General features: G+C 36.9%; 1 protein-coding gene across 2 annotated transcripts in view; it reads left to right on the top strand.

Moving 5' to 3' along the window:
• The window catches only part of BAI3 (brain-specific angiogenesis inhibitor 3), a 481908-nt gene that overhangs the window by 167750 nt on the left and 293503 nt on the right, over positions 1–20655 (top strand). For both annotated transcript variants that reach the window (XM_009333162.1, XM_009333161.1), the window contains one exon: positions 19739–19849. In XM_009333162.1, the coding sequence (XP_009331437.1) occupies positions 19739–19849 (111 nt within the window). The remainder of the gene's footprint in view (positions 1–19738; positions 19850–20655) is intronic.

The raw sequence follows: 20655 nt of genomic DNA, 5'->3' as shown, positions 1-20655 counted from the left end.
TTTGAGGAAATGGAACTGACCAAGAATGAATTTTGGCTTAACATCTAATGAAGATGTGTTCTAATTCTTATTTATAGATTGCTAGATGAGAAATACTTATCATTAAAAAATATATTGAAAATGCTACCATTGTTAGTATAACATTTATGGAGTAAGTAATAACTTGGGACTGAACTGTATTTCACGGATTCTAGCATGGGAGACTTTAATTATATGTGCATATGCAGTAAAAGTAATAGACTTTCATACCTTCCTTTTCCCTCTTATTGATCCTGAACATCTCCTTTCATCCTCTTCTTACATAGTCTAAGTAGTTAGTAAATATACAATTGGCCCTTCTCCAATTACTTCTCTAGTACAGTGACATTTCCTATTCTTTTCAGATAAGCTGTGCCTTCCAGCTAGTTCATTTCTTGCATTTTGGCTGTCTTCTTCTAACAGTAATATGATAGTTTACAGTGTTTAACACACTGTGCTAACTTAAATGTTCAGATTTTGCATCATCATCCCTACCTGAAGTCTTTTTGGTATTTTTCATGAGCATTCAGTTTCAATATAAAACATAATTTCCATCTAATACTTTATTCTAATCCTGCCATATTTCAGCAAGTGTACTTGCTCCCAGTCTAAAAGACCTTCAATTAAAAAAAAACTTTTTCTAAAAAAAGAATATTTCAAAGCAGAATGCAGAATATGTAAATAATGAAATACTACAACCTTAGCACTGACATTAGAGAAAGTATTTGGAACAAATCTGATGAGAAAAGGAATTTTATATTACTTTTTTTTCTTCAGATTTTTCACACTTTACCAACCAAGTTTTGATAAGCCAAAGCGTCTATCTGGACATGTTAAGGAGATTTATAGTTCTGAAATACTATATGTATTTCCCAAGAAAAATGTAGAAATAAATATTTTACTGTGGAGTTTCTAATATTACTTTCTATACAGGAATACAACTAATGCCATCCAACAAACAGAATATGAGATGTGAAACTTTTCCTTTTGCTGTTATCTATCTTGACTTATTATACATTTTGTTGATAAAGATAAGTGTATAGATACATTAAAGTTAAATGAAACAACTTGACCCATGAGCAGATCTTCAAGTAGTATGATTAACAGTGGGTTTCCCCAGTGTTTGGTATCAAGTCTGAGTCTTTTCAGTATTTCATGAAGAGTAAATACAAAGCCACAGCTGAACAAAACAATTATTAGAGTAGTAGTAGTTCTAAGGATGAAGCAGTCTTGCTAGATGACTTCAGTATCTTGGTGTGCTGTGCTTTACTTTAATAATTGAGAGTAAAAATCTACACCATTGCTTGTAGTTGTTCCCTGATAATTTAGAGATATTAATAAGTTAATTAATTCGATTAATAGGGAGATTTAGAGACATTAACATGATTACAGTGTGATTCTAGCACATAAGGGGGGGAAACAGACGTTAGGTGTACAAATAGCAAGTTGGGGGGGCAGATAGAAAGTCAGATCTGGAGGATGTGAGGTATTTTTGCGGCTACATGTAGTACTGTGGAAAACTGTACAGCTCAGAGTCTCTTATGTACCAAAGAAACCTGAAAACTTCAGAGGAAGCAGATAAATGCCTCTGAAATTAAGTGCTTTTAGAAGGCAATAACAATAAAAAAGAAACAAATATCCATGGGTGGGAAAGTAAAGTTGAGGAATTCAAATATAAAATTAGGGTCTTCCAGTTCACAGTGACCTATGTAGCCTGATGTCGTGGTTTAACCTCAGCCGGCAACTGAGCACCACACAGCCGCTCGCTCACTCCCGCCCCCCCGATGGGATGGGGGAGAGAATTGGAAGAGTAAAAGTGAGAAATCTTGTGGGTTGAGATAAGAGCAGTTTAATAATTGAAATAAAATAAATTAATATAGTAGTAGTAATAGTAGTAGTAGTAGTAGTAGTAATAATAATAATAATAATAATAATAGAAGAATATACAAAGCAAGTCATGCACGATGCAATTGCTCACCACCCACTGACCGATGCTCAGCCAGTCCCCAGGCAGCGATTGCTGCCCCCTGGCCAACTCCCTGAAGCTTATACACTGAGCATGACATTACATGGTATGGAATATCCCTTTGGCCAGTTTGGGTCAGCTGTTCTGGCTGTGCCCCCTCCCAGCTTCTTCTACAACAACTAAAACATCAGTGTGTATCACATTACTTTCATGCTAAATCCAAAACACAGCACTGTACCAGCTACTATGAAGAAAATTAACTCTATCCCAGCCAAAACCAGGACATCTGAGTTGACTGGGCAACAATTTTCCAATGAAACAGTCACATCAGTATGTGCACTGCATTTATCAAAAGGAAAAATTTCTAAATGACACTAATGAATCTCAAGCACTACCGCTGGGATAATTTTCTTCTAAAAGAAAGAATAATAAGCATATAAGTAGAAGAAAACAGACCTCTTGTTCTTACGAAAGAACACCCTATGTCTATTGTAAAAAACATCTCTGTTTGTCTTTCTGAGGCCCATCTTCTATGTCAGATGCCATGTTTCCAAACCAATATTCCCTCGTGTTTGTTGACTTATAGCAAACAACATGGAACAGCTTTACCTTTTGCCTTTCCTAATACCCCAGGGCCACAGCAGTGGCAGCTTCCTGCAGATGTGAGCATCACTGGAGGAGAGCCTGTTTGTTGTTCTGGTGCAGATGCTATTCAGGCACCTTCAACAGCCAAACTGACTGACTCAAGAGAAGTGAGCATGTTGCTCCCATTTTCACGATCAGATCTGCCTCCATAACGTTAGTCATCTTGGTCCAAATGAGATTGTACTTATTCATAAGGGAGACAGGTGCTCTCCTCCAGAGGTGGATGGTCTTGCTGTCTCTAGGTGAAGACCACTGGATTCACCAAACTCTCTATAAGCAGGAGCCCTATTCACAATTTGCAGACTCTGGCTGAAGAAGAAAAGGTCTTGTTATGGTTCTACAATGACATGTACAGATCTCCAGAACCTTGCTGTGCTGCGATTGATCAGGCTTCAAATAAAATATCTACCACTGGCTCTCTAACAAGCACCCCACAGGCCTCATCTGTCACTGGTTATTTATATCAAAGTGACCTTAGAATGATATACAAGCAGAAGATGCTTAGGGAACATTATATTGATGATCAAGGAAAATGTCCTACCAGGCTGTCAGTGGCCACAGAACAAGCTCCTTGAGGGCAGCCTGGCGCTCAGCCATCAGTCTCCCCATGCAGAGCACTGCGGTAAGTCCCGTGGCCCAGCAGGATCACAGGTCAACTCTCTGCTCAAGTCACCGAAGGAAGCAGGAGCAGTGGAGACAAACACGCACTATTCATCCCTTCCATTATAAAACCGTTCCACAAAGAGTATTCAGAGAGATCCCACTGGAAGGGTTATGAAGACGCAGAGCTCCTGGTTAGGAGCAAAAACTGAAGAGCCGTATTGTTGTTCTGCCCTGGACCAGGTCAGAAACAATACACCATAGTTAATTTGATAGGTTTTATTCTTTAATTAACATGTTGAGTGATCATGCTTTATAGTCTAATAGCTCTGCTTTCATGTGGGTTCAAAATGCAGCTAATAGTCTGCTTTTAGTTCATTGCAGCAGTTTTGAACAGTAGCAGAATATTTATGAACTCCTACAAACCCTACCATCAGCTGTAACTCCTTTTTCCTAATGAAAACTGCAGCTGACAAGCAGCAGCATCAATAGATTGGACATGATAAAAATTCACAGCCATGAAGCAGTATGCCAAGTCTGAAGCAGAATAAGGTGACTGGTTTTAGGTACTCACTTTCCTGGTGGCTCAGTTTATTCATCTTCAGCACATGCAGAAAATACCAGCAATTTTTCCATCAGTGCGTAAGTATATGGAATAGGAAATATAAACAGATACATGGGTTTCAAAGATTCTTAACTACTATTTAATACTTGGTATTAATTTAGAAATGTTCATTTCTTAACAACCTTATGGGGTGGGAAGAACAGGGTTCAGAGTTACTTATCATTTGGTTATTGCCTTTAACGGTTTATCTCTGTATATGCTCAATGTAATTATGATTCTTGGATTACATCCCATGTAATTATCATTCTTTTATTTCTTTTTCACAAGGTAAAGTTGCTATTATTTTTATTATGAAGAAGCCTAATGTAGGAAGTAATAATTTACTTTTAATGTAAGTCCTAGTGCGCTTGAGTAGATGCAATAAAGTTTTTTTAATTTCTATTTTTCCAAATTCATTCACTTATATAACTTCTGGAATAACTGACTTTTTGCTTCATGAGACAGACAAAAAATATTTGGGGCTGAATTAAATGTGTTACTCAGAAAGGGCTCTTGTTTTATTTTCAGTGAGTTTTTTTAATTAGAATTCAAATTCAAACTGTAGCTATAATACAAAAAAGAAATTACGCTATTTCAACTTTTACAAAATGCTGTTCTTGCTTTCTCCTTTCTTCTCTTTTGTCTGAACCTCTTACCTTGGTTCAGATTAATCAATGAGTCTGGCCTTGAAACAGCTTTTTTATGAAATAAGCTCTTTATATGAAAAATATCACCTACTGCCCACTGGAATGTACTGGTCCAGCATTAGTACAGTCAGTCCTGAATTAGGTTTAATGTTTACCTGTTCATTTGCTGCATATTGTTACAGTGAACCAATATAATCCCCTGCAATTTTTTGTGACATTTTTCTTCTAATAGAAGTTACTTAACTTAGAGGTAATACTAAATAGTGAAGTAAATAAAACTAAATATACATATATATAACATGCTAAAATTTTAGTTAAAAACAGAGCAGTTAAAAACCAGTACCTCAGCTTATATAGCTATATAGAATCATAGAATAGTTTGATTTGGAAGGGACCTCTAAAGGTCATCTAGTCCAACCCCCCTGCCGTGGGCAGGGACATCTTCAACTAGATCAGGTTGCTCAGAGCCCCGTCCAACCTGACCTTGAAGGTTTCCAGGGATGGGGCATCCACCACCTCTCTGGGCAACCTGTGCCAGTGTTTCACCACCCTCAGGGTAAAAAATTTCTTCCTTAGATCTAGCCTAAATCTACCCCCCTTTAGTTTAAAGGCATTCCCCCTTGTCCTGTCGCAAGAGGCCCTGCTAAAAAGTTTGCCGCCATCTTTTTTATAAGCCCCCTTTAAGTACTGATAGGCTGCAAGAAGGTCTGCCCAAAACCTTCTCTTCTCCAGGCTGAACAACCCCAACTCTCTCAGCCTGTCTTCACAGGAGAGGTGTTCCATCCCCCTGACCATTTTCGTGGCCCTCTTCTGGACCCGCTCCAGCACGTCCATGTCTTTCTTATGCTGAGGGCTCCAGAGCTGGACGCAGTACTCCAAGTGGGGTCTCACCAGAGCAGAGTAGAGGGGCAGAATCACCTCCCTCGACCTGCTGGCCACGCTGCTTTTGATGCAGCCCAGGATATGACTGGCCTTCTGAGGATCCTCTGAATTAAGTTCAGATATGGCCAATGAAAACAGGAGCCCTGATGATTAAGTTATCCTCTGTCTTCCTCAACCCTATAGAGTCCTCCTGCAGTGAGCAGAGCCAGACTGACCCTGATCAGACATGTATGCATACATGATTTCTTTCCTTCTGAAGAGATGTGCCTTTGTTTTCCCTTTTTTTTTTTTTCTTTTTTCCATTTTTCTGCTTTGCTGACATTCTTCTTTAGATATTATTTAGTTAAGAATCATAGGACTCCTGCTTTTCTTGATGCCCTGAAGCCTGCAGCAGTCTCCTTTCTGTTACTCTAAATGTACTACAAGTAACTTTGTAAGTTTTCCAAGACATGAGAGGATCTACTCCTTGCAAAGGGCATGGGAGGAACCAGAAGGAATTCCCTCCCAACAATTTCCGCCTTGAAGTAGTGGTGTTGTGGTTTAACCTCAGTCAGGAACTGAGCACCACACAGCCGCTCGCTCACTCCTCCCTCCCCCGCCCCCATAGGATGGGGGAGAGAATTGGAAGAGTAGAAGTGAGAAAAACTCATGGGTTGAGATAAAAACAGTTTAATAATTGAAATAAAATAACAATAATAATAATAATGTAATAATAATAATAATACACAAACCAAGTGATGCACAGTACAATTGCTCACCACCCGCCGACTGATGCCCAGTCAGTCCCTGAGCAGCGGCCCCCGGCCAGCTTTCCCCAGTTTATGTACTGAGCATGACGTCACATGGTATGGAATGTTTCTTTGGCCAGTTTGGGTCAGCTGTCCTGGCTGTGCCCCCTCCCAGCTTCTTGTGCACCTCCAGCCTTCCCAGTCGGTAGAGCCTGGGAAGCTGGAAAGTCCTTGACTAGTGTAAGCATTACCTGGCAATAACTAAAACATCGGTGTGTGATCAACTTTGTTCTGGTCCTAAATCCAAAACACAGCACTGTACCAGCTGCTAGGAAGGAAATTAACCCTATCCCTGCCAAAACCAGGACAGGTGTTTATGCAGGCTCTTTACAACTTGGCCAGAAACTCTCCCCAGATCCCCAGTTTTTAAGTCTTTTTATTTAGAATCCCTAAGCTGTGTTTTGACTACCAGATTTAGGGAGCTAAATGGCCACAGAAATATTGCACCTCTCTAACTATTAGTCCCAATTCTGGATCTACAGCGAATTTGTGAAACTGGTATGGGACTCAAAATTTGCTTCAACTGTAAATACCAGCAAAGGGATTTGTCTTTCCTCACACAAAGAAAGAGTTATCTCTAGGGCTAGCAAGAATTACCTTATTTAACAATTTACATCTTATTTATATACTTCAAATAGCACCTTCTTTTCAGACTAATATTCGTGTACTTCTTCATTGCTACAGGCATTTGTCCAGAAGAGCACCAGTAGTCCAGTGATCGCATATAATAATTTTTCTCTCCACAAGTGTTTTACTATTTTTAATGAATTCTTGCTTTTTTAGCAAACTGCCCAGGTCCTGTCACAGGAACTTAACAAAGGTATAGTGGCTGACATCAGTTTAGTGGCGAACTTCAGTTTAGTACGTACCCAATGCATACAACCATAACATTTCATGCCAGTAACAATGATGGGCCTTGAGGTAATAAAAGAACAGCAGAAGGCAACAACAACAAAAGACATTCTCCCAACTGGCACTTTTTCTCCTGGATTATTGTACTGTCCCATTTTTAATATTGGGAATAATTTATTGTCATTACCTTTTAAAAGGCTGCCACTTAGAGAAAAAAACAAGCTGACCTCATCATGAATAAGGATTTAGTGAAATCACATTTTAACTAGCTGTACTTGTTCTTATAATCTAAAAGATTACGTTATATGGATATGCATAAAATCCACATGGTCTAACAGAACATAGAGAAAGGAGCTAGAAAATCATAACTTATTATTCTAGGTCTGTCAGTCCTGTGTGCTGCTCACAACCACAGGAATTAATCCACCTGGAGTCAATTCTGCTCACACAGCAGTTATACACAATTTAATTCCATTATTTCATGACTTTTGATTTACACTGGTGGAGGTGAAAGTATTGTCATTTGTAGGTGATGTTACTCCGATGTTCAGTATTAAAACCACAACATGAAGCAGAATGAGACTTGTCTATTCTTTTGATAGTGGGAGAGAATAATTGAAATGCACCACATAAAGGGATCAAAATCACAGTGCTAACTGTGATTACCAATATAGGGGGTTGTATATTAGCATTAATGACTTATTTTTGGACAGAATCTGTTACATAAAAAATTGCTTCTTCATGTCTTTTGGGAACTTGTAATGATTTTTTAAAAATATAAATTACATGGAAGTAAGAAATAGGAACATCTGTTCTATGGCCTAAACTCTATACATGTGCTATCATGTGGCACCAAGCCCTTTTCCCAGAGGTAGACCTTGTGCACCCAGACTATCCTTTTGAGATGTTTTACATATGTTAGCATGTGGGCATTTGTATAACCATGTCTTGCATCAATGGGTTCTGCAGTTATCCTGGGAAATAAACTGCTCTGACTGTAGATATAACTACCTCAGCACTCCAGAGTCAGTTCTGGCACAGAGCACTCCAGTTCAGTCAGGCTTTGCAGACCTATTGCTGCAGCACTTTCAAAACCTTCATTAAAACTAATGGAACGTTACTTTTGAAACCTAGGATTCCTTGAATAGATTTTAGTGGAGTTTGCTACTTATATATCAAGCAAATAATGATTTTTAAAAGCCAGAATTATATTCTCATCTGCCGAAAGTTGTTTCTAAAATCATAAGATTTTAGTTTTTAGAAGTACTTTATTTACTCTGAGATGTGAATGAATACCTTGAACCAGTGGAAACAACTTTTCTGAAGTAACCTTTTTGAAGTAACCTTTTTTTTAAAAAAAAGGAAAAAAAACTTAAATATGTCTTTTTCTGTGGTCTTCTGAGAGCTAGTACCTTGTGAGCTTCAACATTAGCTTTTCAGGCTACTTAACATACTCTTGATGACTAGATTGAAACAAGTAATACACGCTGTATAATTTTTGTGGTCAACATAGGTCAACATAAGCAGTGGTTTTTTTCTGAATTTTCTGAATTTATAATCTCTTCTGCCTTATTCAGTTTTTGAATTTAACTGTTAACCACTTAACTGAATGTGAAATATGTTTAATCTGTTCATTGTGATAGTAGAGTTGGGGCCATGGTAGTCTAAGTACATAAGCAAGGCAAGGTTTGCAAGTGGCAGTAATAAAACTCCTAGGAGCTTTGAAGTTTGATGCTTTTACTTCAGAGCTGAAAGCTTGTGTGCCAAAAATCTGCCTACTTTGCCCCAATGCTTTAGCTGTTCTAAAAAAATGCATTATTTCCACCCACAAACACTTCCTCAATTCCTTAGTACTCACTGTTCTTTATTTTCAGCTTACAATGCATATTGGCTCACAGTGACTAGACATACTGCTTTTATAGTTCTGATTCTGATTCCTGATTGGACACTCAGAATATATACTATTAAGTCTCTAGTGAGCATAATTTAATTTATTGATTCAGAATTTGCTTACCATAAATATTCCATTATACATGCTTACAGTAGGCTGTATTTGAGAACACTTCTTCCAGGTAACTAAATCATTAGAATATTTTCAGAGAGCCAACACACAAGAGGCAAAAACATAATTTGAAGCAAATTCAATTTTTTGTTTGAAAAAATCTTTGCATAAAAGATATTTTTGTAGCTATTTCACTGAGCTTCCTAGCAAGCCCATTCTTTTCCAGCCCTTTCTAGTCAGCAGAGTAGAGGCAATGGGAGAGATTTATAGGATATCTGTGGGTAGATGTGCAAGTAGCTCTGGAGAGAATTCAAAAAAGGTTCATAGTTAGGAGCAGCATGATGAGATTCCGGTCTTAAGCCTCTCTTAGAGAGACATGATACATATCCCAGTTGTAGGTCTCCAGCTGTTAAGAGAAAGTCTGTTTGCTCTAAGTAGAACACTGCTAACTGCAGACTTCTCCATGAAAGAGATACTAGTTTATCTATGTCCATAAGCAATAGGTCATTCTGAGAATGCATTTACATAAGTTACAGTCAGAGTTCCCAGCTTAATGGGTATCACAAACTCTGTAGTTCTAAGTCCAGAGCTAAACATCTTCACTGAAAAAATCCCTGCTTGCAATCTCCAGACATTCATATATGTTGACTATTGGCATAATTTCTTCAAATAATGGACCATGATGAGCTAAGACAGATTTTAGGTAACCACATTGCATATTATGCTGACAAGCTGAAAGAGTTACATGAGATGTATCTTGCGCAGCCATCAGGGAATAGATGTTTTTTAATGATCCTTATTATTGACATCTGTAGGGGAAACAGCCACTATTCTCCATAGAGTACACTTCCATTAATCATTCTGGAGGTCAAAAGGTATAGACAGTTGCAGTAATATTTGCAGGAGATGCATGAGAATTTTAAGAGAAATGATTCAGGTGTCTGACATCATGTAGGGATGTAGAAACAATGAGGATACTAAAATCAGTTACTCTGATGCTTATTGATGAAAGACAGGCATGCCCTTCCACCTCTGAGGATGATACCACTTCAGTAGTGTCATCCCCATCGTTCTCCCTAATATGAGTATCAATGTCATGTTGACTAGATTGTGTTTTATATTGCTTTCTAAGTTAATCAGAGAACTGGACCAGGAGGCACTTTGCCATGATTGAGTAGAAATCTGTCACAGCTACAGAACAGCATTTTAAAAAGTTTTAAGAAATATGTACATTGCAAAGAAAACAAGTATACTGATGGCTCTCGGAGTAATCTGTGTATTTTGTAGACCTGTAGAGCATCATTATCATAGTCTCACTAATTCTAATGGATTCATTTTCTCAATTCAGTAAAGTACTGTTGTTCCTGTGTTAAGTATACTACATTATGATCAGATAGATTATGTCCATCAAATATGTCTGCTTTTAGGTCAATTTTTATGCTATAAGTTTTTATATGTTGGCATTAGGTATTCGATCTTGTGTTAAGGAGGAGAGAAATCTTGCGCCTCTGCTATTCTTTAATGCAGGCTTCAGGGTGAACTTCCCGAAAAGGTGATTGACAAACTGTGCATTGCTTAGGTCAGATCTGCAGTTGAACAGTTCATTTGCTTTTATAGAGGCATTGCATGAGCAACACCTGTCAAATAAGCCAACCATGTGGTCCTCTCTGACACTACGGGCCATAGAGGTAGGAAGGATGTGTTAACAGATGAGCTCAAATATTTTTTCTAAGTGTGGATTATGCAGTAAGAGTGAAGAAGAACACTGCTTTTTAGCCTCAGTGTGATACCTCGGTCCTTAAAACCATTAAATGAATTGCTGAGTCTGACCCTGAAATGAGAATCTCAGAGACCTAGGAAAGTGTTCTTTTACTAAATACAGTGAAAACATCTAATGGATTTTCAAGTCCTGAAAGATCTAGGTCCAAGTGATTTTCATTGATAGTTTTCAGGTAAATCTCTTATGTGCTTTCCTACTTAAAATCCCATGCATGTATTTCAAAAGGAAGGATTTTGTTATTGTGAAAAACTGTTCTGAGGTTTAAATTTCGAATCACCAATTTTCCTTTCATTTGTGTCATGTTTTCCCATTAAGGTAATTCTGTTGACTAGAGAAGAGTTATTTATGGGTCATATTTTTTAAGGCCACAGGTGTCCCCATAAGAGTTCAGACCTTTTAAGAGGTTCCAGGTCCATTCTGGAAACCATTGCAATGCTCTACCTGTCAGGGGGTTGTGCCATACACACATCTCCCAGGCTGAACTGGGTGGAATAATATGTTTGAAATTGCATGCATGTGATTGTTAACCTGCCAGTGACAGTTAGCTAAGGCTATGTATCCTTGTGAACAGGTTGTATAAACCTCTTAGCTCAGAGTAGATCTATGGTTTTGGAAAAGACCTTCTAGACCACGTCCTCAGATGACAGAATTTGGCCTGGCTGGGTGGAACCAGGCCAGCTTACAGCAGCCAAGGCTCTTGTCCTCTCCTCTCCTCTCCTCTCCTCTCCTCTCCTCTCCTCTCTCTTATACACATAAAATTTAGCAGCTACCCATGATGTCTGTATATGAACAGCCAGCTTTGAGGTACTACAAATGATAAAAATGTAATGTGCAAAATTCACATCCAGTGACACTTCCTCCATTTTTTATTATTCTTTTGTAAAAACAATTTAGGAGACTTACTTAAACAAGGACAAGAAAATGCTCTTAAAAAGGCATGCAATATCATTTAGCTTCACCTAGAAGCTTTACCATTCTAAAAAACCCCTCACATTCAGTTTAGCTTTGCTTAGTGAGTAGAGTTTGCAGTATCTATTATTTAAAACATTGATTCTCGTTCCTTCTCTTCATACAGCTTCAGAATCTTTCACAGACTGTAAACTTCTCTGTCATAAATTCATAGACAATTTGTCTCAAATTTTAATGAATGCTGCTATCATTTAGAAAAGATTAGACAACCATCTGCAGGAATGTCTGCAGTAAATAGTTGCAGGGCAAGGAAATAGTCTAGATGTTCTTGTGAATCCTGCTTTCTATAATTACCTTTACTTACTTTTCAGTGTTTCTAGAACAGAAAGGACAGAGAATGAAGTCACTGAATTCAAGAACAGTTTAGAAAATTAGTTTATCAGCAGTCATCTTCTCTTGAGTTGTAAATGTATAGAGCAATAAAGAGGCACATGTGTAATATCTAGGTAGCTTGCTGCAGTATCCAGTAAAAAGAGATTGTTTATATAAAAATGTTACTATTCTGAAATAACTACTGCACTGACTAACCGTATCAATAATTCAATTAATTAAATATATGACAAAAGCAAAATACTTAATGCAGAAGTAAAATAGTATGAAATGCAAAAAAGCAATGAAGATACCAAAGTATTATGATACTATGATTTAGATTTTTAAAGGCTACACATGAATAAGTTATTATAGTAGAAACATTAAAATGATGAGAAGACTACAAAAGAATGCATTTAAGGTCTTTCATTAAAAAAGCAAAAATAAATAAAGGTAATCCCCTGTGTTTTCATTCTTTAATGTGTTATTACATCCATGAATATCTTGAGAGAACAATGGGGAATATAAGAGAATAATATACTGCTGAATTTAGAGGATTCTAATGTTAAACTTGATAATGTAGATTTCCTTTATCAGTTTTATTATTTTTATTTGAATACAAACATTTTGGGATGGATTGTTAGGGAAATATTTGAAAAGGAAAAATGTGAACTACAGAGCGTCTTCTGCATACTGGCCATGATAATTATAAAATATGTCAGATTTAGTAAAGATATAAATGACTAAAGCTGCAGTTCGGGTTTTCATTCACTCCTCTTTTTCCTCTTTGCTTAGCTGTAATTCTGTAAAGCACATATGAAGACACACTAGCTGCTGTAGTGACATTTTACATTCATTTTGAACAGGTATGAGTCACTCAGTTTCTCCTGCCTAGGTGTAAGATGATGAGCAGTTGGGCCCAGGAAGGCAAGTAATAGAGCTTGCACAGTTTCAACATTCTGTGCACATGCAAAGTGAATAAATATTACATCTTTATGATATTCTTCACTGACCAAATCCATAGCCAGGAATAAACAGGTTCAGATCCCACCGAAGCTAATGGCTGGCCAGGGGAGTGACTGCAGAGATGCACAGAGAGACGGCAGATTGCATTGCCTTGAGAAAGTCTAGCTCATCAGGATTTGTGCTATAATTTATATTTTAATTCAGTAATATTTCATTTCTTATGTCATTAAAAATAGCAGCAATAGTATTAATCCAACATTATTTCCTAGGAGCAAATGGGTCTCCCTAGAGACAAACACAAACTAATTACCTATGTACAATATGTTGACTGTTTAGAATACGTAATTATTTCCCTAATTTTTTGAAAGATGAAAGACTGCATACGTATATGTATTAGTATATCTCTGTGTGAGAGAGAAAGGAAATCTTGTATCTAATTTCCTACAAATGTTAACCTATCTTTTTCTTTTACTTGATAAAATGCAAGTGTATTATAATAAAAAAAGACTTTGTTAGTACAAATACTATTGCCTTTCATATTTCCACTACTATTAAAATCCTCTGTGTTTTCATGAGTAATAGGATATCTTTCTCACTGTGTTCATGAATACAGCTCAGTTCAGATCTTAATTCACTCTAGTGAAAGAAATTATTCCATTCAGTTTGAAACTGGTCAAAGCTCTTCTATACAGTTTCGGAGAGCCAAAAGAGGACTTTTTATGGGACCAGGATCTACATAGGAAGTAGGCAAAGACTGTTTTAAGAACGTTTTCCACATTTGCTAAGAAGAGGTTCCCATGGAAATCTAATTCAGCTAATAGCTATGTTACCATTTTGGCAACTTGCCTGCCTGGTGAGGAAGTATCATTTTAAGGGGTTCCCATAGAAAGCCATAGCTTAAATCTGTACTGCAGAGTGACGATATTCACTGATGCCCTGAAGCTCTGTGTCCTGTCAATGCAGCATTTGAGAACAGGTGCTTCCTTGTGGGGCCTGGGTACCCTGCTACAGTGAAGCAGGGCTGGAGACAGGGAAGGGAGTGCTCCTGGGATTTTCTTCTCTTTTGTCACGGGGTTTACTGTGAGGGAAAAACAACTGCAGTTCATGTTTTGTTTGGTTTGTTCGGGTTTTGTTTTTTTTGGTTTTTTGGGTGTTTGTGGTTTTTTTTTTTTTTTTTTTTAAGTCCAGCCCTACAAAAGAAGAATTGAAAAAAAAAAAGCAAACAAAACTTCCTCAGTCTTTTGAATGTAATGAAAAGTATTTTTTTTTTATAGGGGAGGTAATTTTATAATGATAAAGAAACAGAAAGTCCCAGCTTCTCAATTCAATGCAAAGTTGTTCTCAGTCAACACACATTCTGCCATCTAGTGACCAGAAGAAATTGTACTGACCAGCTGCAAGTGTGATGAGAAACCCCAAGTACTGCTACTACTGCATATTGCAGTAGTATGTTTGTGGGAGAAACTGTAGAATGGGCTACGAAGACATTAAATGTGCAGGAAACTTTTTCAAGCTCCTGGAAGTCTGCAATTAATCAGATCTATTGAAATCAGTTAATAGTTCTGTCCAAAAATTAATTGAAACAAACTGGTTCTTTATATATTTCTATAACCCTCTTCTTTCTTCCTTTCCCCCTCTGCACCCCCTCCTTCCCCTTCACCTGGGACTTACATCAGCTTTTTGCATAATTTCTGGGAAAAACATTTGTGTGTTGGCACAGAAAGGATGCCATGCTACTGCACGTGAGACAGTTTGCATTAATGCACATTCTGGCTGCAAGGCCTTTAATATTCATTCCGTAGTCAAGAGTAATTGAAAACACTCATTTGACTATTTACAGTTCAGGAGTGGGTAGGATAGTATGAAGTACACTGCTGGAGTGCTATGGGTAAGAGAAGAAAATGACAGTCACTTTGGGGAATCGATTGCCTCTTCTTCCTTTTAAGGTTCTGATCAGCCTGCAGGGAGCTGCTCACCATCTCGCCTTCCAGGCGGTTCAGTACAAGCTGAGGACACTCAGCAACTCTCAGACGTTGCTTTACATTTTACGTGCCCTGAAGGGGTAACCCTAAAGGTCTCAGAATCACTTTTTTTTAGTTCAACAGTTCATTCATGCTGTCGTCACCAACTACAATACTGAAAAAGTCTTTTTTTATTAATGCCAGTGTGTTCCATGCCATTAATAGCACAGTTCATACTAGATGTTACACCTATAATCAGATCCATACATTTACACTGTGAAGTTCCCATGAAATGTGACATAAAAATAACCATAAGAGCCAAACCAACATGGTTTATAATGTCATCTCATGACTAGGATATATATGTAACAAGCTTACAAATATTATTAAACAGCCTAGGCATAAAATCTGTTTGACATGTACCTTAATTTTAATGATTATTCACTTGTCAAAGAGCAAAGACTAGCCATTGGTGAGTAGAACCTTGCAAAGCTGGTGTTTTTCTTTTGTACTGCTCAATCTTCCTACTTTGCATTTTTATACTGTTAACAGATGTTTTTTCTTCTTTGTTCCTACAGAGAGCTCATGGCACCTCTCTTCTCTCCTAAAAACGTACACCTACATTGGCCGCAAGATTTTAGCTTCTCCTTTAAAAACTAAAAAGGTTACTCAATAGGAATAAAAATTCCCATAACATAACATAAAAATAAAGGTAAAGCCAATGGGACTACAGATAAGAGTTGTTGTAAATAATACTCAACTGTAAACTTTGGAATTTCAGAAATCATTGTTGGTTTTTTTTTTTCACTCCTAGAAGGCATGGAACTATATTACATGCTTCAGAGTTATATGTAAAATGAAATGATAAACCACATCCATATTAAGACGTATGCATTGTTAAAATACTTTCAAGAATTGATCCATTGTGTACAGCTGAGGAGAGAAAGAATACCCATCCTATTGCGGGAAACTATTGTACTTCCATAGCCACCAAAGGAACTCTGACAGCAGGATAAATTCTTTTATCAGAGAACTAAACCTCAGATTTTCTACCACAAATGCTTGGAATATGTTGTGATTTGTTGTGAGTCATGGTCTGGTTAAAATGATCCATTCAAGGTTACCCATAATGTATTGTTATTTACATTTTGAGGTATTTCTTTATGAGTTTTATTCTCATGCAGGTAGATTATAACATTAACTATGTAGTCAAAAGTATTAAAACCTTTTCATGTCTTCAGACCTAGCTTAGAGTCACATTGGCAGTTTCTGGATCAGGCCATGTACCTGTCTGCTGCTGAAAAGATTCATTGTCCCTCTTTATTTAATGAAATAATCTGATCAATATCAATGTTTGAGGTAAAAGCAGAGAAGGACTGTTCAGTTTCACCCAAGGGAAAATTAGGACAGGCATCAACAAAAAATTCCGTTCAGAAGCTGATGTCTGCAAAAATACCTTCTTCTGGGTTAGAAAACTTGTTTTCAGTAGCAAGAACTAGGTAAGAAGAGTGAGAATGAGAAAAAATTCCTTTACTCAGAATCTCAATTCAAACATCCGATATCATATCCCAGACATCAGGTCTTGAATCGTGCTGGCCTGAACTTGCAGGACACCTCCATGCCAGATATCGTCTAGAGTAAGACGCTCCCTATCACCTTTCCCACACAAACAGGTCCTTGAAACTACTGTGCCATTTAGACATACTTTAGGCTGACTTGGGTTAGAATGCTTTCCCAGCCCAGAAAGAATTTAAATACTTCTCCTCCGTGAAGTACTGAGGGAAAACGAATGCGTAACTGGTTCATCTTCTACATTTGTTATTTATCTAGGATCTGAAAATTAAGGAAAGTTTTATTCTATTTAGTACTTATTGTAAACTATGGCAGTCAGTTAAGTAGAATATTTTATTATAAAATGCTTCATAAAAAATACATTATTGTTGATCTTCTTAGATTAAACAATTTTGAGAGCACTGTTTGTACTTATATGCAGAAACTGGACACTTCTGATCCCATTACGAAAATGTACTTGACCTTTATTTTTCTTTTCTTATGAGGCATGAATTTTAATGAGGCCTTAAAGTCCTCACTCATGCCAGCACACTGCGTTTCCTGTTACCGCTTTTGTTCTCATGCGGCATTTGGTTAAACACTTCAGCCGAATATGAAAATGAGAGCACTGCATAAGTCTGGTTCCATTTTTTGACAAAACTTATAAAGAAATATTTTTAACTTTGTTATAAAACATTTATCTTTAATATATAGTTATATATTTACTATATAAATGCGTAATACATCAAAGGGAGATTAGTTGAAAAGTGCATCTCAAAGACCATCAGCAATAGTTGAAGTGAACTGAACGTGTAAATTAAAAACGTGTTGTTGCTAAGTGGAAAAATAAAGAAGTTGAGGCATGATTAGATCCTGCATCAACAACTTGTATTTTATTTTGCTTGGTGATATTCGCGAGTAACTCCATTGTTGTGAATGGAGCTACACTGGGTATAAACCACAACCCTGAAAACTGATCTCCCAGACTTCCCTTTGCCTCTTCACCAGAGGTGTCTGTCCTGCGGGACGCTGCATGTGCCTGCACCCAGCATGGGATGCTGCGGGACTGGAACCGGAGCATTCACCACCTCCCTGTATGCCTCTGGAAAGTCTTCCTCTAGCAAACGTCTCCCATTATTGCACTCTGTTTGTAACTTAAAAAATAGAATTAAATCTCCTGCAAGAATGGTGCCATATCCTCTAAATTGCCTGACAAGCAGGCAGCGCACAGGCAGCAAACTCAGAGCAAACAGGCCTTGCTTTCACAGCCTCTTCAAGGGAAAACCTATGTAAAGTCTCTTGTTCTTCACCATGTTGTTAATTACAGTTTAAATGGTCATCTGTATTACACCTTGTAAAATTGTGAAAGTATCATTCTAATCTTAATTTGCATTAGAATATTGATTGTAAAACTTTATTTATAGTAAGAGATTTCCCACAGAATAAAAAGCTATCTTAAATCAGAGGAGCTGTAGAAGAGGTGCATTTTGTAAAATTATATTCATAAAATTTTATAACACACATATGTATGTATACACATACATATATGTATATATATTATATATATGTGTATATATATAATTTAATTATCTTTTATATGTATTTCTGGGATGTATTAAAAATGTTGAGTGTTTAATTCTCAAAATATATTTTATTAATTAGATTTTCAAAAATTCTCTTTAGAATGCAAACTGCATTGCTGTTCTCAAATGAATAATTAAATTTGTATTTTAAGTGGTGCCATTAATGAATATTTAGAAAAAGAAACACTAATTTGGAGAAATACATTATTTTACTAGAAAGGAAAAAACCTCTTTCTGCTGATTCACCCCTTAAAAATATATTTGCCTTTTATTATTTCTTTACTCTAAATAGAAATTTAAATACGTTTACTTTAATGATTCATCAAAACAATGTGTTTGCAAATAATATTAGTAGCATTTGCATCTTATATAATGTTTTGCATCTTTTGAGGCAGGAAGGTAAGTTTTGTTATCTTCATAACTTTACAACTTGGGAGGAATTTGGAATTTTGCATTTGCAAGGTAACCTTCCAGCAGAAAGGTATTTTTTAGTGTTTACATTCCTAGTGCTTCAGACACCTTCTGCCTCATCAGAAACTTCACGTGGTTGTAGCTGAAGCAGTTTCAATGTTAACCCATGGTTCCCAGCACACGCTTCCTAAATTAGAGTCCCCAGAGAAGCTGAATATTTAGCACCAAGCTGCGGGCAGCTGCGTGTGCCTGGGAGGACCAGAGGGAACTGCAGAAGATGCAGCAGTCCCCCTCTAAGTGCAAAGGAGCTTGTCTACACACAAGCTTTCATAAACCTTTATTCTGTCTTTAGAATTTGGAATGATGGGAGATCATACATTTAATCACAGAAAGGAAAAATGGACTCAGGTAGAAGGCTACGAGGTTTGCTCAGGACCAGAGAGGGAAAATGACAGCAGTGAGAGGATAAGAAATGAAGCGCTTTTGTCTCCCACGCTGTGGGCCTTTTTGTTATTGATTTTTACATAGCTTTCCCCATTAAAATCAATGGGGACTTCTTTTTAAATACTGAGGGCAAGATATAACCTATATATATATATATATATATAGTTATAACCTCTTTATAACTGAGAGTTTTCAGAAAGGAAACAGTTCACAAGCACCTGTTCTGCTGGATTCAGCCAAAAAATTAATCAGTTCGTTGGCTAAATTACTATTATTTCGCATCACCACCATTTCCAAAGATGACTCGTTATTTCTGTTGAAGGCTTTGTCAGCCTGAAAGATGAGTGCAGAAATAGAAGTCCTCTGGAGGAGCGGCAGGCTCTGCCATAGAACAGCAATGTCTAACACTGTCACAATCATTTTCTGGTGTGGTTTGCACTGATTCAAAATATAGGAATAAAATGTCTGCATTTGAATAATTGTTTTTGTCCCATGTCATACAGCTGATTTATAGTATGTGTCACTACATTGAATGTTGGTTCATACAATAAAATCATGTTTGAAAATCTGCAGACGCAAATTTAAGTATTTATTAAAAGCTGAGTGTAGCAAAGTTAAGTTGATGTTAACTGCCATAATCACGTGCCTGACTTTTACCAGCAACTTCCAGGTATGTTTAGGAACATATTGCATGAGACAGTATGTGACTTTTGAGAAATGTCTACACACAAGCTTTCATAAACCTTTATTCTGTCTTTAGAATTTGGAATGATGGGAGATCATACAATTAAAAGTCAGCGACCTCGATCTGTTCATGAGAAAAGGGTCCCTCAGGAACAAGCTGATGCTGCTAAATTTATGGCACAAACTGGTAATACATCAGTTACATTTTTCTATTTACTGTTGTTAATTTTAGCAAAACCACTGCATGTTTCCATAATCTTTTGCTGCATATTTGTCAGTTTTCTAAGCTGATACTTTTTTTGAATCATTTATTTTTTTTTCACCAGTTAAAGTCCATAAATAAAGTAGCTGAGAGTTAGGTAGATCATACAAAAACATGCACTGTGAATGTGGATACTGAATCGTTTATTGTAAACATGAATTAATTTATTACTAAAGGCAGTCTTATACATACAAGACACTGGACAGCTTACTTGACATATTGTTTTTTCAAAGAAGATATTAAGAACATGCTTCAGAATTTCTTTATAAATAGACTGAGGTCTAATCCCAGCTTTAGGCATTTATCAAATTAATTAATTACTAGGGCGACTTTAATGTGCGTACATTCAGTGCTTACTATCTTTGGCCAAGTACAATGCTCTATTCTCTAGTTTCCAGATTCATAATTGCTAAATGAAATTGGCCGTAAGTACTTTTTAATTGGATGTGAAAATTATCTAACAGTTTTTCATCTAAAACATATTTTCTAATTTTGTTTAGCAACTGCATCTTCTTTAGATAAAGATACCAAAATGATATTACAAACCTAGAGTTGAAGTAATTAAAAAAGAAAAAAAAGCCTGTTTACCAACAGTTACCACAGCTGTCTTTGAGGTCAATGATGAAGTTTCAGTGCTGAGTTGAATTAAGCTCTCATACAGCAAACCTACTGCCCATTTTGACATCGGTAATGATCTGTGTATCTGTTGGTAAAATCTAGCTCTTTAATGG

Source organism: Pygoscelis adeliae, unplaced genomic scaffold (genome assembly GCF_000699105.1).
Source record: "Pygoscelis adeliae isolate BGI_AS28 unplaced genomic scaffold, ASM69910v1 Scaffold57, whole genome shotgun sequence".
Lineage (NCBI taxonomy): Eukaryota > Metazoa > Chordata > Aves > Sphenisciformes > Spheniscidae > Pygoscelis > Pygoscelis adeliae.
Note: the sequence above shows the minus strand (reverse complement) of the source record. Positions and strands in the feature narration are given on the sequence as shown.